General features: G+C 42.4%; 1 protein-coding gene across 1 annotated transcript; it reads left to right on the plus strand.

Annotated features, from left to right (window-relative positions):
• The first annotated feature begins 3,702 nt into the window (after positions 1 to 3,702).
• Positions 3,703 to 21,964, plus strand: LOC135207956 (transcription elongation factor, mitochondrial-like). The gene is made up of 2 exons (XM_064239976.1): positions 3,703 to 4,158; positions 21,788 to 21,964. The coding sequence occupies exons 1-2, from the start codon at positions 3,718 to 3,720 to the stop codon at positions 21,947 to 21,949; spliced, it is 603 nt and encodes a 200-aa protein (XP_064096046.1). The 5' UTR covers positions 3,703 to 3,717; the 3' UTR covers positions 21,950 to 21,964.
• Positions 21,965 to 23,391: the final 1,427 nt, after the last annotated feature.

The raw sequence follows: 23,391 nt of genomic DNA on the forward strand, positions 1-23,391 counted from the left end.
AAAGGTCAGATTGCACTAGTAGCGCCCTACTGGCCCAAGAGCAATTGGTTCCCTCTACTAGTGGAATGGGACTCCGTCCCCGACGGATTCCCAATCCCAAACTGACGCAGTTGGTACAAACGCGGACTGTGTCCACTTCCTCAGGAATTCAGAAAGCCCTAACTTTATGGACTTCATGAAGTTTGCGGCACAGAAAGATCCCAACATTGATCCTCAAAACATCCAGTTCCTAGAATCAGATAAACGAGAATCAACACTGCGTCAATATGATTCAGCAGTGAAGAAGCTAGCCACCTTTTTGAAAGACACAGGAGCACAAACCATGACGACGAATCTGGTGATAACCTTCTTCAGAACCTTGTTCGAGAAAGGATTAGCAGCTAGTACTATTACTACAACCAAATTGGCACTAAAGAAAATATTCCAATTTGGATTTAATAGTGATCTTACAGATTCGTATTTCCTCTATTCCTAGGGCTTGTGCTAGACTTTGACCAATAGATAGACCTCGAACGGTCTCCTGGTTCTTAAATGATGTCCTCAAGCTAGCTTTGGACAATGTTAACCCTCTTACGCCGAAGCGGTATAATCGAAATTGTCTCCCGTATGCCAGGCCGGTCTGGGAGTGAGCACGAAAGTGGAAAAAATAATTTTTTCAAAAAATCACAGCGCTCTCCGTTTTCAAGATTAAGAGTTCATTTTTGGCTCCTTTTTTTGTCATTGCCTGAAGTTTAGTATGCAACCATCAGAAATGAAAAAAAATATCATTATTATATATAAATAATACGATATATGATAGCGCCCAAAAAATTTCATATATAATTGTATTCAAATCGCGGTGTGGAAAACGGTTAAAGCTAACGAGTTACTTTTTTTTCATTGTATTGTACACTAAATTGCAATCATTTTGATATGTAACACATTGTAAAACCATCAAAGCAACTCAGAAAAAATATTATCACAAGATGATGCATGAATACGTAACACGCGGACGTAAAAATTTTTTTTTTCAAAAATTCACCGTAAATCTAAATATTGTTCTATAGACTTCCAATTTGTTTCAAATGAAGACAAATTATTGAATATTACGATACTGTAAGAGTTTTAGCTTAGAATTGCAGTTTTTGACCATTTCGGACGAGTTAAATTTGACAGAATGTTGAAATTTTTATATATTTTTTTTATATGCAAATATATCGAAAATGAGAAAAGCTACAACCCTCAAATATTTTTTTGTTGTATTCTGCATGAAATTGCGCACACATTTTCATATATGAAACTCTATAAAATGCCTAATATGAAAATGAGCAAATATTAGGAGAATGCAGCGTATGCATTTCGGAGATTTGCGGCCGCGAATTGGTGCGCGGAGGGAAAGAAAAAGTTTTTTTTTCAAAAATTGACCATAAATCTAAATATTGTTCTTGAGACTTCGAATTTGTTTTAAAGTGAAGATAAATGACTGAATATTACTAGACTGTAAGAGTTTTATCTTACAATTGCATTTTTCGACCATTTCGGTTAAGTCAAAGTTGACCGAATGTAGTTTTTTTCTATTTATCGTGATTTATATGCAAATATTTCAAAAATGAGAAAAGCTACAACCTTTAAATATTTTTTGTTGTATTCTGCATGACATTGCACACATTTTCATATATAAAACTATAAAATGCCTAATATGAAAAGGAGCAAATATTAGGAGAATGCGACGTACGCATTTTGGAGATTTGCAGCCGAGAATCGTCGCGCAGAGGGAATGAAAAAGTTTTTTTTTTTAAATTCACCATAAATCTAAATATTGTTCTAGAGACTTCAAATTTGTTTAATGTAAGCTGAATGTAACTATCTAAAGCCCGGGACGCAGTGTTACCATACGCGAACACCTCACGCTGGTGGACAGATGGAAAAAAACAGAGTATAGGCAGTAAGTGAATTACAAATCTAAAAAGACAGTGTTCTTAAAGTTAAAGCTGAACTTTTCAGATGATATGGTGCTAATGCAGTGCCATGAGTTTCATAGATGACAAGCCAGTGGAAAATGAGTACAGGAGATGTGTGATACATTGGGACCTGTATTAGTTTTACTGCCTTTTTCAGTGCTGGCCCTAAAATTTCAGTGGTTTTAGCCCAAAGCCCCCCATACACCTATGTTAAGGCATGTTGGGTAAAAGGATATTTAAACTACTCAAATACCTTAATACTATATTTCCTAACATATAACACTTAAAAACCTATAACCAAGCAAACCCACAACCTAACATAAACGAACTCAACCCAAGATTATATGACACATATAAGCGGCCTTATAGGCAAACAGTGCCCCCAGCATTCCAACTATGGCACTTGAGCCGCAGTACCGGGGCCAACGGTACTTACACGTCAATCGTATTTTCTGCAGTCAATATCAATCCAAATTCGTTCCAGTCGTCAACTTCAGGAATGTCAATCCTCCAAGAACAATTCCACTCTCAATTCCAAGGTCCAGCCATAGTCGTCATCATCAAGATCAATCTTATATTCTTGGTTACAATAATCAAGGTTCATTCCGAGTCCACGCAATAGTCCGCAAACCAGTGCTATATGCTGGGATACAAGGGGACAATAACCCTTTATCTACAGCTTAGCTGGTGAGCGCTGTATATAGAGGAAGGTTAAGGAGGAACTGCGGTCCTGTAAAGAAACCTCAACCATCACTAATATTCAAAACTAACTAAATAAACAAATAAATAACAAACAATCACAACCTAACCCTATCACTCACATCCACACTGAAAAACAAAAGTACTTAGTGTTAAATCAAGACAAAGATAATCCAAAAAAGATAAATAAATTCAGGCTGCCAAAAACACATTCACTTTCTGCTGCAGCGAGAACCAAAAGAAGCACTCACTCAAAACACTCACTATCGTACTAAACTACAAAAACAAACCAAAAAATAAACAACTACCTCTATTACACTCACAGTTGTTTCTATCACAAGCTACTGCTCCACCAACCACCGCTCTCTCTCTCTCTCTCTCTCTCTCTCTCTCTCTCTCTCTCTCTCTCTCTCTCTCTCTCTCTAACTGAAGAATTTGGCAACACAAAAGATTCAATCCTCCACAATAGTTAATTGGTATGAGTTTGTAATCTTAAAGTGAATCCATACATATTTTAATGAAGTGCAAACAAGATAACAAAAATATGGGCTTGTAAGCTGAACTCACCTTATACAAATGCAGTATATTAACATTTTGCAAACCAAACAACCTAATAATACACATCAGGTGGATAATCAGCTGCAAAAATGAGTGAACAGGATGGCTATTGAAAGGCAAACACTGAACTTGAAAAAAGAAATACTGGATGACAAACACAGAACTTGGAAAAGGTCTCCAAAGGCTGTGTGAAAAGAAAACAGACAAGTTAAAAAATATAAATGCAGTATGTAATTATCATCACCCATCTTCAAGAAAGATAATAAGGCAAATGGTTTTGAACATTGACGAATTAATGAGTTAAAGTGTCAGTGACAATATTTTAAAAATTTCTGAAGAGCAAGATTGTATGCATTTGTTACAGACATAGAGAATGGACAGTTTTCACTACTGGAGGGTCTCTGGGAGCCGATACAAACATATGAAGACAGGGTGAAAGGAAGGGGATTGGCTGTTCTAATATTGTGTAGATACTGTTACTGTAGATTAGGCTATTGTAAATTAATGGTTTTGTGTTGAAATGACCAGAGCTCTTTTGCTTATAAAATTGTATGATTTCTTCCAGGTTCTGCAGAATCATGGCTTTTCCACCAAAGAACACAGAAGAAAGCAAACTAAGGTGTATGATTTAACGCAATATGAGTTCAGTTACTCTGCAGAAGAAACACAAAGAATATTGGAAATTTTAAATCATTCTTCAGAAGAAGACTTTTCTGAATTTAAGATAACAAAAGGGATGGCAAAGAAACTGATAAAAGGAAGATCACAACTTGGCATCTTTCAAAATGTATCACAGCTTTTAAATATAGATGGATTTGGTTTGAAAAATGTGGAAAATATTTGTGAAAAAGTATTAAATGAGGAGCCCACTCAAACACTAAAAGAAGAGGAATTAGTACAGTCAAAAATTGTAATTTTTAAAAAACTTGTGAAGCCCAAAGTTGACCCTCAGATTATTAGGGTGAGTTTCTTAGATTAAAGTTTATACATAGACTAGAATAAGGCTAGTTTTCTCCATTAGTTCCTTCAGAATTGTAGACTATCACTCTGAATAATTCTTAAGCTGCAGTTTGTCACAACAAACCTATTGTATTTATTATTAGCCATGTCGTGGTAAAAAAATCCTCCCAGTTTTTGTAGTCCCTCCTAAAATAAATAAAAAACAGGTTTTGACATAGGGAAAACCTATTTTTGGTAGTCACTGTTGAGTCCTCAAGGATTCCTATGTATGATCTATCCAGAGCTCTATGGTGACCAGACTAATGTCAAAGAATTTTCTTTTCTGGGTTTGACCTGTGTCTGCTGGTGAAAAATCCTGTTGCTCACTTTTCTAAGTATAAATAGATTCTAGATATACCAGAGAAAAAAGCTAGCATGGTATGCTGAGGTTACTACCCTTGTGCGAGCATCCAGAGGGTGTCGGGTCTAAAGTACAAGGCGAGTGAAAGCCACTAGTACTCACAGGTCTTCTGCCAATTAGAAGATTCCTTTCCATAATCCCTCCCACGGCGAGAGCCGTTACGAAGATTACTCCCCCTACCTCGCTCTCGCTCTTGCTACTACCACCCGACCCGCGCGCCATCTACATTCCTGTAACTAGACTTTGTGATGATCGCACACGTCTTCAATTGCTCCCTTGGTGCCTTAAATTGCCGAAGCTACGTCTTCCGGGGAACTCTGCTTCTTCAATCCAACTTGAGTATTCCAAATTGTGTTTTCGTAATTCGTATGGTTACGATGCATTCCATTTTTAGCCTTCGGTCCCTTAAAAAACGTACTGGGGTGCTGCTAGTTTATTTGCCATTTGAGTGCATCATCAGACACGTGCGTCATTATTATAGGTTATTTCCTTTATTTTATTCTTATTTTTATGTTAATTTTATATTTCATATCATATATGTGCCTTTTAGGGCTACTAGCTAGCCTATCATATTTATCATCGTAGAGGAGGGAGTCCTCTCTCTCTCTCTGCCGATACAAGACGTGCATATGTTATTGTTTTAATGCGAACCAGACAGGTTTTTGATTTACGCACGTTCATGATTTTATATCACTGAAGAGGTTGGATGAGTTGCTTTCTTTCCCTAGCTTAACCGACCACGCCTAGATTAGGTTTGGAAGGTAGGCTAGGTGCCCCTACCCCTATTCCCGTACCTCTCCCCCTGTCCTCGCTACAGTGCTAACGGGGAGGATATCAAGGATAGAGAGTATCTCTCTTGTCATACTGTTGGACCTATCCTCCCTACCCATCCAGATAGAAAATTTCGAGTATGGAGGGTTTGGTTGAGTGCCCACCGTCCACGCTATGACATCCTTGGAGGTTTATCTGACCTACCTGACTGGATCCATAGTGATCTCGGAGAGTTAGGTTAGATCCATGCTGGGTATTTTCCTTACACCTTATGTTCCTCCTGCAACTCTTCCATGATACCTCATTATTGCATTGTATATTATATTGTTTATTGTATACTATTATATTTTTTATGCACATTTATGATTTTCATATCACAAGAGGTTGGAGGAGTTGCTTCCTTCTCTAGCTTAACCGACCAGGCCTAGATTAGGCTTTGGAAGGTAGGCTAGATGCCCCTACCCCTATACCCTTACCTCTCCCCCCGTCCATGCTACGGTGCTAACGGGGAGGATATCAAGGATAGAGAGTATCTCTCATGTCATACTGTTGGACCTATCCTCCCTACCTGACCAGATTGAAAATTTCGAGTATGGAGGGTTTGGTTGAGTGCCCACCGTCCACGCCAGGATGTCCTTGGAGGTTTATCTGGCCTACCTGACCGGATCCATAGTGATCTCAGAGAGTTAGGCTAGACCTATGCTGGGTATTTTTCTTACATCTTATGTTCCTCTTGCAACTCTTCCATGATACCTCATTATGGTATTGCATATTATATTGTTTATTGTATATTGTATTGTTTATGCACATTTATGATTTTTTGAGTATTCCATACAATCATCAGTGATGTATTTCATATTACGTGCTTAATTTTAACCGACCAATTTAGGATTGGTTTGGAGGAAGGCCTAATGCGCTCATGATGTCCTCTGGGGTTTTAAAGAAAGATTGATTTGTTTATATTCTAGCCTCTGGCCCACCCCCCCAGCTTCTTAAGAGTGTGTTCGTGCCTATCTCTGCGTAATTTTAGCATATTGTACATGTAAAATTGTTAGGCTACTAGTAGCCTATCGCATTTATCACGGGAGAGGAGAGAGTCCCCTCTCTCTTTCTCGATGAACGACCGCTCGAGTTTTCACTTAAGTAGGGAAGAGAGTAGTGGGAGCGGTGGGGTTACTGGTATTATACGTAACCCTTATGTCTCCCTGTGGATAGCTCTGCCGGCCTTATAGCGGTCTGGTACCGCACCAGCCGGCTGATATCGCTCTGGATTGTGCATTTACACAGCTCCGCCGCTCGGTGGTCTCTCTCCCCAGTTGTCCGCCCCGGCTACGGGTTCGGGCTAGGAGCTACGCTCCCCCCAATAGAGGCGGGCAGGTTCAGATAGAGGAATTATCTTCCCCTGATCCGCCGCTTCAGCTTGTTCCACTGGCATTACTTATGACAATGAGAGATGAGACTTTGAGTAGGCTAAGCTTTGGGGAAATTCCCTTCTGAAGGGATCCAAACCAGCTCCGTCAGTGGCAACTGAGTCATCTCCGGCCCCTCGGCCGTCGACTTAGTCTGCTAAGTCGCCTGCTGCCAAGGATTCTCTCCCCCCTAAGGGGTCGAGAGCCAAGTCCGCCAGATCCAAGGCGACGGAGTCTAGACCCGACCATGAGACCCTCGCTAACCTTCTAATGTCGAAGGTTAGGGAAGCGGTTGATGAGAGGTTTGAGTCATTACGACTCGCCGTGGGCTCTGACACCTCCAGCCAGGCAATAACATCTCTGGCTGAGAGGATCAGGCCCCTGGAAGGTATGCTGACCAGATTTCTCCACTCCGGATCCCCGGCGCTGGCTATGTCAGTGCCGGATGCGTCAAAACTACCGCCATTTGATAAGAACAGCCCGTGGCGGTTAGCTTTACATGCCCTATTCTCGGATGAGAAGTTAACAATTGAAGGGTGCGGAACCCGTCCGTTGGAGGGCTTTGAGTTCTTCCCGGAGGGTCTCCAATTTCTTTTTCTTGGATTTGTCAGACTAGTGGAACACACGCTAGTCAGAATAGACAAGGTCCTGAAGGAGACAGTGATCTTCCCTAGGGACCAAGCCCAAGCATTGGGTTTGCACTCTCTCCGACTGGGATTGCGTCAACACTGAGTTGACGCCACACAAGGGTACCTACACCATGTTTGTGACCCCAGCCAACGTTCCGTCGCCCAGTACAGACAAGGTAGCGGAACTAACCCTACAAGCGGCAGCAGAGGACAAACCCCTACCGGTACTAAAGGGGACAGAGGCTACCTCTCTTCTCTTCCCCGCAGGTAGGGAGTTTTGGAACAATGCTCCGGCCACGTTTACAGCAGGTAAACTTGACCTGGATTGCGCTTCCACTCTATTTTCCGAGAAGCTGCCTAAAATTCCGGACCATTTAATCAAGGTGGAATTTGAAGCAAGATCAAGTCTAGGAAGATCTATCAACTCTGTCACTACGGTGGAGTTGGTAGCCTCTACTTACCTTGACGAACAGGTGTTCCGGGTCGTGACGAAAGGTCTACTACAGACTTTCCAGTCGGACCTCTACGACTTTGCGATGGCAAGACGAGCTTGTAGGAAGTATGTCCTGGCGGGTGCCTCGATAAGGCATGAACCTAATAGGCTGATAAAATCCTCAATATGGGGAGAAAACTTGTTCCCGGAAGACGAGGTTAACAACGTCTCTCGAGAAGCAGCCAGAGCCAACCAGAGCCTCCCGGGTCCATCGGGGACTCCCCTTCAAACGGAAAATTGAGACCCCCGGACAACAAACCAGACCCAAGAAGAGGACAAGGAGATTCAATCCTTACCAGGCCTCCCGTCCTCTAACGGTCGTACAAGCGGTCCCAGTTTCACAAGTCGGTAAGCCTTCGACATCTAAGGCTCATCCGCAGCAACAGTTTGTTTACTACAAATTCCGCCAGCCCAACAGCCTTCAACCTCCACAGCTATAATGACCTCTAACAGCCTTTACCCCGCTTATGAAGCAAGGATCTATTTCGCAGCCACAACGACATGCAGAAGTAGCAGCCGAGATTGGTGGCTTCCCGGTACGAGGCGGACCAAGGGGTAGAGGCTTCCAAGGAGGTAGAGGTAACAGACCTGCAACCAGTCAGTGAGAGCCTGCAGGTAGGAGGGAGATTATCTCTTCCGGGACCATTGGAGCTTCAGTCCATGGGCCCACAGTATAGTAGTCTCAAAAGGTCTGGGGTGGAAATGGGAGAAAGGGCCACTCCACCAATCAAATTTTATCAGATACCAACGGCAGACCTTATGGACTATACCAAAGGTCTCCTGCAGAAGAAGGCCATAAAAAGTGAAACGACTAGAGTTTCAAGGACGTCTGCTCAGTGTCCCAAAGAAGGACTCGGACAAAAGAAGAGTGATTCTGGACTTGTCCCGTCTCAACTCATACATTCATTGCAACAAGTTCCGCATGTTGACAGTCTTGCAGGTGCGGACCTTACTTCCCCGTGGGGCCGTCACCACCTCTATAGAACTTACAGACGCTTACTATCATGTTCCAATAGCGAGGAACTTCTCTCCGTACCTAGGCTTCAGGCTAGGAAACAAGGCTTACTCATTCAGAGTCATGCCTTTCAGGCTCAACATCGCGCCCAGGATATTCACAAAACTAGAAGAGACGATAGTTCAAGAACTAAGAACTCAAGAGGTTATGTTAGTAGCCTACCTAGATGACTGGCTCATTTTGGCAGCCAGCGTCGAAGAGTGCCGCAAATCAACAGCCAGAGTGATAAAATTCTTGAGATTTCTGGGCTTCCAGATAAACAGGGAAAAATCTTGGCTTGTTCTGGCTTCCCGCTTCCAATGGCGGGGGATCCAATGGGACCTAATAAGACACAAGCTATCTCTTCCACCCAAGAAGGCCAAGGAGATAGCAGCGGCTACAAAACAGTTCCTCAAGAACAAGAAGGCGTCTCGGCGTACCCAAGAGAGAATCCTAGGTTCGCTGCAGTTCGCGTCAGTAACAGACGCCCTATTAAAAGCCAGATTGAAGGACATCAATCAAGTCTAGAGAAAGAGAACCAATATCAATCTCAGGGACAAGATCTCAATAATTCCACCTGGCCAAGTCAGTACCGCTGCAATTCCCTCCGCCGTCTCTAACCATCCTCATGGACGCATCACTGAGCGGCTGGGTAGGATATTCACAATACAAGAAAGTACAGGGAACATGGATATGTTCCGCCAGTTCCCTATCAATGTTCTAGAAGCTATGGCAGTTTTCCTGACCTTAAAACGACTGGCTCCGGCCAGGATCAATCATGTGAGAGTAGTACTACCTCGGACAGCCTAGTGGTGGTACACTGCATAAACAGAGGAGGCTCCAGGTCAAGCAAACTAAATCACATATTGATTGCGATATTCTCATTGGCGGTGAAAAATCATTGGCACCTGTCAGCAATTCACCTGGCAGGAGTAAAGAATGTTATCGCAGACGCACTTTCCAGAACAACTCCACTGGGATCGGAGTGGTCCCTGGACAGGAAGTCATTCCGGTGGATTTGCAATCAAAGCCTGGACCTTCAAGTAGACCTATTCGCCACAGAATCCAACCACAAACTACCATGTTACGTGGCACCCAACCTGGACCCTCTAACTTACTCCACAGATGCGATGTCCATAGATTGGAACAATTGGCAGAAGATTTACCTATTTCCACTGGTGATCTTCTGATGAATCTCCTGCACAAGCTAAGATCTTTCACAGGACAAGTATCATTGGTGGCACCCAATTGCAAACCAGAAACTGGTTTCTGCTTCTTCTAGAAAACTGAAGCTCCGACCCAAACGGATCCCTCGTCCAGAACTGACACAGACAGTATGGGCTTCACCTTACAATCCCCACTGGCGTTGGAACAAGTGCGAGCGTAAGCCTGTCTTTCATAGGCTTATGCCCGGGTAGCTTCTTTTCTTCCTCCATGATGTATGTCCAATGAGGCATTTTTTTTCCAAAAAAGGCCAGTCTCGTCACAGTTGAAGACTTGCTGAGAACTGTAGCCTTCTTTGATTGTCATCTCGTCGAACGTCCTAATAAAGGCTTCGGCTGCTTTCGTGTCCGAGATGGCAGCCTCCCCATGCCGCACCACCGAATGGATGCCAGTCCGTTTCCGGAATTTTTCAAACCACTCATGAGAAGCCTTGAAGTCTGGGGTTGGCGTCGATGTCCCTTCTCCTCCGTCGTCTTCGGCCTGGGCAATCAAGTTGCCGAAAATAGCGCTGGCCTTGTGGCAGATTGCCATTTTGGTTATCATATCGCCAGCGATTTCTTTGTCTTTTATCCATACAAGAAGCAGCCTCTCCATCTCATCATGCACATGGCTCCTCTTGTTGGACAAAATAGTCACGCCCTTGGAAGGTGTAGCTGCTTTGAGGGCTTCCTTCTGCTTAAGGATGATGCCTATCGTCGACGGATTTCGGCCGTATTCCTTAGCGATCACACCACTCAACTGATTATCTCCATCTTTGTCTCCTTAGAAAGCATCTTCTTCTTTCCATGAACTTCAGCAACTTTCTTGGGACCCATGACTATACATAATTAAGATATGTACTAATTAAGTTCACACACAACACGATAAAGTACAAAGCGAATTCACTAACAAGTATTTACATTTAACAAATGAAATCGTATATGTGAACGAACGAATTCCGCGTGTGTACGATAACGATGCTGCTATAGAGTGGCTTAATGACGCCTTTACGTAGAGCATGATGGGGTAGATGCTGACCAATAGAAGAGCAGGATCTTACGGCGGTGACTAGCATCAGGAACCAATGGGAGAGCGGGAGGATGGTGGCGAGTCTACTCAGTTGGCAGCGCGCAAGTTTTAAAATTGTTCTCAGTGGTCTGGGCGAATCTCGGGACTTCACAGTAACACCCTTTCGTAACCTGAATTATTTTCGTATGCAGAGGCAAAAAAATCTTCGTATTTTCTTTCGTAACTTGAATTTTTCGTAAGTTGGAACTTTCGTATGTCGAGGTTCCACTGTAGAGTAATTAATGAAAGTGGACTAAAGGAAAGGGTAGTCCACTGGAATCATGTAAAGGTAGTAAAAACAGATCAATGGTCTACTAAAGATATAGATAACATAAGAAATGAAAATATTGTAGAAAATCTGATTACAACAAGGTATAATCTAAGAAAAAGAAAGGGTTATATATGTGTCTATACATATATATAATTAGTGTTGGACTGAAAATATTATAAGTATGATGTATGTTGTGAAACTGATAAAGTCTATTCTTGCAGTGCTTTGTTACTGGAAAAGTTCAGTCACAACATCAAAAAGATGCTAGGCACAAGGTCAAAAAGATCCCTCTTACCCTTCATTGGAACTGCTTTCAATAAATTTTTTGGTGTAGCAACAGAAGCAAATGTAGAACATGAAAAGGAAAGAATAGACAGACTAGAAAAGTGGGCAGCTGTGAGGGGGACAGTTATAGTAAATAAAGTATTGCCTCTCACAATCAAAATGCAGAAAAATAGAAAAAATGATGGTTTTTATACATCAAGTTAATCAGAATGTAACAAAGGAACTGAATAATTTAGAAAACATAAACTTTTTAAATACCTTTGCACTAGAAAGTTTAGTGATGTTACTGGGACATAAAGACATGCTCAATGCTGTCTTACTTGCTTACAAAGGTATTTTGAGCCAAACACTAATCATTCCAAAAGAGTTACAAGACATTATTAAATTTTATGTAATTGAAAAAGCATTGTACACCATTAGTAGATGTCTTTATGTACTATAACTTAATAAGTGCCAAAGTACTCTATGACAGAATTATTTTAGTTATACCTCTCAACACTAAGACCACAAATTTCCTAATGTCATTGTACTCCTTTCCTATGTTAATTGAGAATCAAATGATTATTAGAAAAGGGCTTAGTTTACATTTTGCTTAGGGAAGAACATGGATTATTAATTTTGTTCTTTAATGATAAACAGTTTAATGAATGTATCATGTTAAAGGAACAGGAATATGTATGTAACATTGATAACTTGTATAAAGCAACTAATTTTTATCCAAGTATTCAAGAAATTGTTTAAAACAGAATCAAGAGAAAGATATGTGTTCATAACCTTTTAATAAGACTTTCTAAGCAATGATAATTGAGCAGGACCTTTTTGTCTTCTCATTAGATACTGTTATAGCCAAACTCACTTGTCCTAATGGTAGTACAGAAATAAGGTTGAAAAATGTCAAGTCTTTTGCAACATCTTGTAAGTTAGTTATAGCAAACCAATTATACTATGAACCACAGCTTTTCACTGAATATAAATTCAGCAATCAACTTGTTTAATATAAGCATTGTACACTATTCCTTAGGCTAAAATTAGTCTTGTCATTGTCTTCTTTTTGGTGATTGTTTTTCTTTTTCTTCAAAGGTCTTCTGTATTTTAAGTATGTCTGGTTTCTTTAAAGGATTATTCAATTTCATTCCTAATTCGAGTGCTGTTCTCTTGTTGTTGGAGAGGATTTTAGATGAATGATTAAGTACATTATTGCTTTTTGTACATGAACTTTCCTGTCAGATATATACTTAGCTTACGTCTCTGACGTCACGACAGAATTCAAAACTCGCAGCACACGCGACAGGTAGGTCAGGTGATCCGCCGCTGGGTGGCGGGTGTAAGAACCAAACCCACTTTCTTGTCAGATTTTCTCTGTCGCCGGTCCTGACAACACCTGTTGTCAGGTCCTCACGATAGTTGGATTTGTTTCTCGTTGCCTGGATTCTTTGGACTGACATTTTTGGTGAAGTACCTTATCCTTTGGCTTGGCATACACGATTGTGGACTGGTTTTTTGGATTTTTCTCTGGATTTTTCTTGTGATGGCTGATTCTGATGTTAAAAAATCTACCATGTTTAGAGTGTGCTCTGTGAGTGAATGTAAGGTGAGGCTACCTAAAGCATCGGTAGATCCTCACAATGTATGTATGGGATGTAGAAGAAATGAATGTTCTTTCAATAACCCGTGTAAGGAGTGTGAAAGATTGGATGAAGATGGATGGAAGTCTCTTTCTTCCTATTTAAGGAAGTTAGAGAAAGATAGGGTCCGTAAGGCTTCTTCAAGAAGCTCCAGTAGATCTCGCATTAGCGAACTTGAAGTAGAGAACCCTGTTGTAGAGTTAGTACCTATCTCCTGTTTCAGCCCTGCTGCTACCCGGCATCGAACCTGAAGATACGCCTTCGGAGGTGGCCTCCATGAGGGCCACGATTCGTAGCATGGAGAGCAAAATACGCTCATTAGAAGGTAAGAGTGATAGTGTGAGTGAATTGTGCAGTGCCCCTAGTGCAGTGGAGGGTGCATCTGACCGGCTCACTAATGCTTCCAGGCCTAGACCCCTTCCAGACTCCCAGACCCATATGCACCGGCTCACTAATGCTTCCAGGCCTAGACCCCTTCCAGACTCCCAGACCCAGTGGAGGAGGAAAGTCAACAGCCGCAGGAAGGTTAGGGAGAACCCGCACCGGTCAGGCGTCCTCTCGGCAGATCCTGTTGTACGTTCCCAGGCTGCCTAGGATCGAGCCAAGAAAGAACTTTTGCGCCAGTGCTTCTCTTTTTCACCCTCCTTTTCACCCTCAAGCCTCGTCCCCAGTAGAGGCTTTCGAGAGATCTCCGGCGCGTATCTTAGCTGGTTTGCAGGCGCAGATTTCAGCTCTGGCGGACTCCTTGGCAGGGAGTTCTCACTGTAGGAAGGACGTCTCGCTCCCGGTGAAGAAGTCTAAGAGAGACCTTGTGGATATCTTCGATCGATCAAGAGCCTGATAGGGACTACTCTCCGAGTAGGTGCTTTTCGCCCCTGAGCAGGTGCCAAGAGCCTGGGAAGCTTCTCTTGTTGAGCAGGTGCTCTTCTCCAGATAGCCGCTCGTCCAGAGTCAGACACCTGGAACAGGACAGGCGTTTCTCTTCAAGCAGGGGCTCTTCACCAAGGATCCGTTCTCCTCCTGGCAGGTGTCAATAGCCTGGCAGCGCCAGGAGCCTAGTAAACACCAGGAGTTTTGTAGGCGCCCCTCTCCAAGCAGACGCTCTTCTCCAGGCAGCCGCTCTCCCTTGGACAGGCGCTTGGAGCCTGGTAGGCGCTTTTCCCCTAACATTCGCTCTTCGCCAGAGACCCTCTCTCCTCTTGGCAGACGCCGAGAAACTACGCCCAGCCTATATGCCAGAACCTAGTAGGCACCGATCTGCGAGCATTGCGCTCGTCTCAGTAGCTCTCTCCTCTGGACAGTTTTGGCGCCCGGAGACTAGTAGGCGCTACCCTCTGGTAGGCGCTCTTCGCCTGAGAGCCTCTCTCCTGACAGGCCTTTCTGGCAGGCGTCTCGGACAAGGATTTAGAGTCCAAGCAGCCGCCGCCTACTAGTAGGCCTCTCCTAGAAAGAAGCTCTCCTCCAGGCAAGCTCTTTTCCCCGGATAAGCGCCCTTCTTCTGAAAGGATGGCCTTCCCTTCCAAGAATGTTCATGGGTCTTCGGTTGAAGAGGATCAAGAGGCAACGGATGAAGAGTTGGCGAAGGATTCTTCGGTCTCTTCATACAAGAGGCTTACGGACCTCCTGTTACAAGAATTTGGAAACGCCCTTTCTACTGTTGCTCCTCCTTCACCTCCTTCATTGTTTTCGACTTCTAAGACAACAAAAACTTCTTCATACGTGAAAATGAAGCCCACCATCTCGATGAAGAAGGCCCTTAAAGGTTTTGGGGATTGGTTGGTGTCCAAGGAAGAGAAAGGAAAGACTGTTTTTTCTTTCCCGCCTTCCAAGCTGACGGGAAAGATGGGCTTTTGGTACGAGTCAGGGGAGCCTTTGGGCCTGGTTCTTCCCTCCCCCACGGACTTGTACTTCTCTTCGTTGGTGGATTCCGCTCGTCGCTCGGCTCTTCTTTCAGCTAAGACGACGTGGGGAATGAGTGAGTTGGACCACCTTCTGAAGGGAATGTTCCGGGTCCTTGAAGTATTTAACTTCTTGGACTGGTCCCTGGGAGTTTTAGCGAAGAAGACTCAATCCCAGGAGTCCCTTTCACCTGAGGATCTACATTGTGTCCTGTCTTGTATGGACAAGGCAGTGAGAGACGGTTCTGGCGAGGTAGCTTCTCTTTTCGGAGCGGGAGTTATCAAGAAGAGGGCGGTGTACTGCTCTTTTCTAACTAAAGCGGTTTCTCACGCGCAGAGAGCCTCTCTGTTATATGCACAGCTCTCGCCTCAGCTGTTTCCTAAGAAGATTATACAAGACATCTCGAGTGCCCTCTCAGCGAAGGCCACGCAAGATATGTTAGCTCAGTCAGCTAGGATGTCTCGTACATCCTTCAAGAACAAAAACCCAAGAAGGAGACAACCCGCAAGGCAGGAGCCCTTTCGAGAGGCCCTCCCTCCCGTTCCTCCTCCTCTAGAGGAACAAGACCTCCTAAGAGAGGAAGGACCTTCTCTCGATCCATTAGATCGAAAAAGTAGCACCCAAGTCCTCCAGACTACAGTAGGTGCCAGACTACTGAGATTCTCAGACATCTGGGCCCAGAAGGGGGCGGACAACTGGTCCCTCTCAATCGTCAGGAAGGGGTACCTCATTCCCTTCATTTCAAGACCTCCCTTGACCACAACCCCAAGGGAGTTGGTGGCCAAGTACAAAGACCCTCACATGAACCAAGCCCTTGCTCTAGCAGTAGAGCTTATGCTGGAGAAGGAAGCTATAGAGCTAGTGAAAGAGCCTCGTTCTGCGGGTTTTTACAACCGCCTCTTCCTAGTTCCCGAAACCTCAGGAGGATGGAGACCGGTTCTGGATGGAAGCGCCCTGAACGTCTTCGTGAAGAAGAGAAAGTTCGCCATGGAGACAACATCTTCAGTTTTAGCAGCTATTCGCCCGGGGGACTGGATGGTGTCCCTAGATCTTCAGGACGCTTACTTCCACGTGCCGATCCATCCTTCTTCATGGAAATTCTTAAGGTTCATGTGGAAAGGAAACGTTTTCCAATTCAGGGCCTTGTGCTTCGGCCTCTCTACAGCCCCCCAAGTTTTTACGGGGCTCATGAAAAATGTAGCACAATGGCTACATTTGGAGGGAATGAGGGTTTACCTCTATTTGGACGACTGGCTTATCAGAGCCAAATCGAAAGAAGATGTCTGGAGGACCTTCACAAGACTTTGACCCTGGCAAGTTCTCTGGGACTATTAGTGAACTTCGAAAAATCTCAGTTAATCCCCAGCCAAGATGGGATTTATCTGGGGATTCGGATGGTTTCTTCGGATTTTCGGGCGTATCCCTCTCCAGAAAGGATAACTCGATGTTCCGAGAAGGTCGCAACCTTTCTAGAGAAAGATGTATGCACAGCAAGGGAGTGGATGAGTCTGTTGGGGACGCTCTCCTCGCTGAAGCAATTAGTTTCTCTAGGAAGGTTGCACCTGAGACCACTAAAGTTCTTTTTGAACCAGAACTGGAACCGCCTGTCTCAAGATCTAGAGTTCCTCTTCAAGATCTCGAAGGAGATAAAGAAGGATCTTCTCTGGTGGGCAGACCCTCTTCGCTTCGTGGAAGGTCTATCCCTGCACATGCCGAACCCCAACTTAGTGTTGTTTTCCGACGCGTCGGACACAGGTTGGGGAGCGACGCTTGGTTCAAGGGAAGTGTCAGGCACCTGGGAGGGGGAACAGGTGTCCTGGCACATCAACAAAAAGGAGTTGATGGCAGTTTGGCTAGCCCTAAAAGCCTTCGAGTCCCTCGTCCGGGTTCAGATCAACTCAGACAACACCACAGCCCTGGCATACATCAGGAAGCAAGGGGGGACGCACTCCTTCTCCCTGTACGAAACAGGAAGGAAACTTTTACTGTGGTCGGAGGAAAGGAGGATAAGACTCCTCACCAGATTCGTGCAGGGAGAAAGGAACGTTAGGGCCGCCCTTCTGAGCAGGAAAAACCAAGTCCTTCCCTCAGAGTGGACTCTTCACTCGGACGTGTGCCAGGAGCTGTGGAAGACGTGGGGCAGACCTCACTTGGATCTATTCGCGACCTCCAAGAACGCGAGGATAGACCTTTACTGCTCCCCGATGTCAGACCCGAGAGCAGTAGCGATAGATGCTTTTCTGCTGGACTGGAAGCATCTAGACCTTTATGCATTCCCTCCTTTCAAGATTCTGGGAGAGTCACTAAGAAAATTTGCAGCATTGGAAGGGGCAAGAATGACATTGATAGCTCCATTCTGGCCCGCCCAAGACTGGTTCACTGAGGTACTGGAATGGTTAGTAGACATTCCAAGATCCCTGCCACTAAGGATCGATTTGCTCAAACAGCCCCACTTCGACAGGTATCACAAGAACCTCCCCACTCTCAATCTGACTGGATTCAGACTGTCAAAAGTCTTGTCAGAGCGAAGGGTTTTTCGGCAAAGACTGCAAGGGCTATTGCCACTGCAAGAAGACCTTCTACCATCAGGGTCTACCAGTCGAAGTGGGATGTCTTTCAACGTTGGTGCAGGAATCAGAAGCTTTCCTCCTCCAGTACCTCTGTGACCCAAATAGCAGACTTCCTCTTTTTCCTGAGGGAAAAATGCGGTCTGGCGGTCTCAACCGTAAAGGGTTATAGAAGCATGCTAGCCTCAGTGTTCAGGCACAGGGGATTGAACATCTCGGAAGATAAAGATCTCCATGACCTGATAAGATCTTTTGAGACAACTAGGAAAGTCTCTAATTTGACACCAAGCTGGAATCTCGATTTAGTCTTGCTTTTCCTGAGGTCATCAAGATTTGAACCACCTCAATCAGCCTCATTTAGAGACCTAACGATGAAGTCCCTGTTTCTCATGGCTTTGGCTTTGGCTAAGAGAGTAAGTGAGTTGCAAGCCTTAGAAGGAAGTGTAGGATTCAAAGGAGACTCCGTGATTTGTTCCTTTCTTCCTTCTTTCTTAGCCAAGAACGAAAACCCCTCCACTCCTTGGCTCAGGAGTTTTGAGGTAAAAGGCTTATCCTCCCTCGTTGGAGTAGAAACAGAGAGGACTCTTTGCCGTATAAGAAGCCTTAAGTTTTATCTCCAGAGAAAGAAAAAACTTAAGGGCAATATGGACAACCTCTGGTGTTCTGTAAGAGATCCCAGTAGGCCTTTGTCAAAAAATGCTCTGGCATTCTTTATTAGGAACTTAATAAAGGAAGCTCATGTGGCATGCGATCAAGACCATTATAAGATCCTGAAAGTCAAGGCTCATGAAGTGAGGGCCATCGCCACGTCGTTGGCTTTCAAGATGAATATGTCGCTACAGAATCTCATGAAAGCGACTTTTTGGAGATGCGACTCGGTCTTCGCCAACCACTACCTTAGAGACGTGAAAATTCGTATGAGAAGTGCTTTGGGTTAGGCCCATACGTATCAGCGGATTCAGTGCTGGGGCAGGGAGCGGAAGCATATCCTTTTTAATTATTTCCCCTTTGGTTTTTGATTTTGTGTTTTTATGGTTGTATGGAAGAGGATGCAGGTAGGCATCTCTTTCAAGTCGTATTACTAACAATTAGCACTTTGGTTAGGTGATCTGAGTTGTGCTTGAGCTCATTGCAATGGTAGTGGACAGGTTCTGTCATATAAGTGGGCAGATCCCCTTTGACAAGATCCTAACTGGATTCTACCAAGTAAGCGGATACAGTTCCCATTGGTAGACCCAAAGAGTCTTTTCAGCTGTAGGTCACTCCCTCGCTGTAGCTCTTTAGGCAACGCAGACTAATAATAGACAGTAACTATGCAGTCTTCTGCCTAAAACAGGTAAGAAACAAGGCTTTTATATCCTATAACATGTGTTGTTTCCCCTTTCTTTGTACTAGAGTGTCTCTTTCCCTCCACCAAGGGTGTCAATCAGCTAAGTATATATCTGACAGGAAAGTTCATGTACAAAAATGATATTGTTAGTACGTACATATACAATAAAGTTTTGTACATACTTACCTGGCAGATATATACGATTGATGGCCCGCCCAGCCTCCCCTCAGGAGACAGGTGGAAGAGAAAATCTGACAAGAAAGTGGGTTTGGTTCTTACACCCGCCACCCAGCGGCGGGTAAGGTAGATCACCTGACCTACCTGTCGCGTGTGCCGCGAGTTTTGAATTCTGTCGTGACGTCAGAGACGTAAGCTAAGTATATATCTGCCAGGTAAGTATGTACGTACAAAACTTTATTGTATACTAACAGTATCATTTTTCCATAATTATTCCATGGAGAATGGGAAATAAGGTTTGATAATTTTCTGGTGTGAAGACTTCTTACCTTCTGTATTTCCCTTCTTAAGTGATTTTATACCCAAGTAAAAATATGTACAAAGTTTTGTGGTATACTTAGTAGCAATTCAGCTTTAATGCCATTGGTTTTTCTGAAACATTGTCTGTTTTCTATTTTGGCGTTATCAGTGTGTAATTTTATTATTTTGTTTTCCAAGTTTCCAAAACTGTTTCCACTTAAATTTTCAAAAATTTGGGATAACACATTTTTCGTAGCAATTTCTTAAAAACTTGAACTGTGTTTTCTTCCTATGAGCACATAGTAATGATATCTTGTAGTTAAACACTAACTGTCGTAATCCTGGACAAAGATTAAGGAAGGCTTGAAGACTACGCGTGGACATTTTCTATAAATATAATCTATATAACAAGAAGATGAGATGTCAATATAGTCCACGGGAGAAAAGAAAATAAAAAGACTAGTAGCTCAATAATTTTGCCTTCCACCAGGCCTCTTCAAGAGCTTTATTATAACTAAACAGAATAAGTATAAGGCAGTCCCCGGGTTAAGACGGGTTCGGCTTACGACGTTCCGAGGTTAAGGCGCTTTTCAATTATATTCATCAGAAATTATTTCCTGGGTCACGACGCATGTTCCAGGGTTACGACGCATGTTCCAGGGTTACGACGCCTACAACGCTGATCTGGCAGAAGAAATATGACACCAAAACTGCAAAATAACCAATATTTGAAGGTTTTTTTTTTATCACAAATGCAATAAGAATGCAGTTTACATAGTTTTGAATGCACCCAAAGCATTAAAAGTAAGGTTTTCTTAGGATTTTTTACCATGTTCCGGCTTACGACGATTTTCGGGTTACAACGCGTTACAAGAACGGAACCCCCGTCGTAACCCGGGGACTGCCCATACATAAAAATCATAAACATTTTTCTCGCTGGAAAAAAAAAAGCAAAACATTGATGTCAGCATTGATGAAATGCCACCTCTAGAAGTAAACATATGCATACACAAATGCGTATAAGTAAGTTTCCATGATATTATGAGGTAAAATGAAAATAAAACAGAAAATAATTAATTTTTTGTAGTTTTCTTAAAATAAATTTGCTTTGGACATGTCACCAATGAGGTATGTCACATGTGCTAAAGATTTATTTATTTTCCCTTTGTGATTTAGTTGTTCCTTTTGAACCATTTACATTGGCCTTTTTACACTTCTTATTCAGTATAAATAGCATAAACTAAACTGGTTCCCCAGTGACGTTCCCCAGTGACGTAACATGCCCTAAATCATTAATAGTAAAGGAACCATAGTGTGAATACTATATGGAATTTTGTTGTCTTCATATTCTCACATACTTGAACATATTGGTAGAAGAATGTACAAACTTCTTAGCTTTGTTTGTTAAAGTATGAGACAAATGTAGAAAATAGGGAGGACATTGTACAAAGAGGTTATCGAGTTTAGCTGAATTAGCCTGGTGAATTGAGAATTCGTTGTACCAATAAACAAAATATTTCTGATTTGGTTTTATCGAAAGCTTGGCAAAATCTATTGGTGTCTCTTCTTTTCTATAAGATGGTTTAGTAAAGTGTTCTTTTGGACTTGCTTGAATATGTATTCTGTACAAAGACTTAATTCCCTTGTATGTGCTATTGGGTAATGTGCAATCTTGTAAATTAATCGGTGTAGCTTCTCTTTCTCTGTTAACTTAGGAATTTCTTGTGATCTGTCATTAAGAAAAGATCTTGTAGGCATTTTAAAGTAATGGATCTTTTGGACTATATCTCTCGCTTAGAGTAGAACTCATCACTTACAAACAGCCGAAAAGTTCAGCTTTGTTTTTTAGTTTCTTGGAAAAAAATATTCAAAACTGGTTCTTTTTTAATTTTATTTGCAGTATATCAGTATGTAACCATAAAAACTTTTTCTGTGATATAAATTGAGTTGTAAGGAGGCCTTGAATATTTATTATTGTTAGATGAAAGGCATTTTTAAAGCAATTATTCATTTTTAAGTGGATGTAAAACTTTCATATAGTAGGTATTCATGTATTTTTAGAAATATTAATCATCAGCTTTGGAAGAATAGAAGTTGAAAAACGATTCGGAACAAACATACTATTGCATGCCACCATAAATAATCCTAATCAAGTAAGATTAGTATCACTAATCAGTAATGTTGTATTAATTCTTTTTCTTAATTGTAGGAAATGGAAACTTTACTGGCATTAGATGTTATGGTTGGTGGTTTATCTTGGACTCTGCTAGATCGACATGGTGTTTTAATAGATATAGGATATGAAGAATTGCTCTCCAAAGGTCAACGATTTGATGCTCCAAAGATATATGATAAGGTAATTATGTATTAGTCTACACTGCAATAATTTGTTTGTTACATGTACAGTGGTACCTCGACATATGAAAGGCTCAACTTACAAAAAACTCGACATACGAAAGCAAATACGAAAAATTTTACGGCTCTACATACGAAAATTGCTCAAGTTACGAAAGGTTGTTGCTGTAAAGTCCCGAGATTTGCCCGGACCACCGAGAACAATTTTAAAACTCCCGCGCCGCCAACTGAGTAAACTCGTCACCATCCTCCCACTCTCCCATTGGTTCCTGATGCTAGTCACCTCCTATTGGTCAGCATCTACCCCATGTGCTTTGAGTATTCTATTGGTAAAAGGATGCTGTAAATTGAAAAACTTTTTCATGCAATACATTTAATAAAAAAAATATTAGGTAAAGATAGAATAAAGAATAGAAATGAATGGTTATTATACTGTTTGGTAGTTTCAGTAGTTGAAGCGAGATAATGAAAATTTATGGCTTACTGTGTACTAGGAAAAGTGATTGCTTGGCGATCGTTCGATACTTGTAAGTGCTGGATGTAAACAGAAGTTTGGAAGCTTTTTTTGTTTGTTTATTATAGTTAATGGTTACTTTATAATTATTTGAAATGAGTACATGCAATACATTTAATAAAAAAATTGTGAATTAGATATCATAAAATATAAAATAAATCAGACTGCTATCATCGAAGCCAACAAATTTTTTAGAATTCTTCATCTTTTTTAATATTATGTTACGTATATGTTTCATTATAGCTGTCAGTATAACTCGGTATCTCCATTAAGTAAAGATAGAATAAAGAATAGAAATGAATGGTTATTATACTGTTTGGTAGTTTCATTAGTTGAAGAGAGATACTAATGAAAATTTATGGCTTACTGTGTCCTAGGAAAAGTGATTGCTTGGCGTTCGTTCGGTACTCGTAAGAGCTGAATGTAAACAAACGATTGGAAGGTTTTTTTGTTTGTTTGTGTATTAGAGTTAATGATTAATTAAGGGATTTTGACGTAGGAAAAATCTATTTCTGGGTGATTGGCTCGTGTCGCCCTATGAAAGTATCCTTAAGATCATTATTTCTAGGTAAAATTAATCTAAAATTACCAGAGAAAAACAAAATTAAGTAAATGTCAGTAAAACTGACTCGCTCGCTCTATAAAAGAAGTGTTGGTATGAGAATATAGGCGAGTGGGATCACTACCACGAGTCATTCACCATTTAGACCTTCCAACATAAAATCCCCACCAGAGAGAGCTGATACTAAAGGGTGATGCGGCCGCTACTACTACTACTACCGACGCCACGGACAGCAGCGCCCCTAGCGGTCCATCCATTATCTATGAACATCTTGTCCTGCAGGGTGGGTAAAAGAAAACAGGGTGGGTTTCATAGGGCGACACGAGCCAATCACCCAGAAAAGGGATTTTGACGTAAGGAAAATCTATTTCTGGGCGATTGG

This window comes from Macrobrachium nipponense, chromosome 34 (assembly GCF_015104395.2).
Source record: "Macrobrachium nipponense isolate FS-2020 chromosome 34, ASM1510439v2, whole genome shotgun sequence".
NCBI classification, from domain to species: domain Eukaryota; kingdom Metazoa; phylum Arthropoda; class Malacostraca; order Decapoda; family Palaemonidae; genus Macrobrachium; species Macrobrachium nipponense.

What these genes read in the sequence shown, in the direction of transcription:
- LOC135207956 (XM_064239976.1), top strand. Translation starts at nt 3,718, where the DNA reads ATGACCAGAGCTCTTTTGCTTATAAAATTGTATGATTTCTTCCAGGTT. An exon ending in TTGACCCTCAGATTATTAGG is followed by an intron (nt 4,159 to 21,787) that starts GTGAGTTTCTTA and finishes TCTTAATTGTAG; the next exon opens with GAAATGGAAACTTTACTGGC.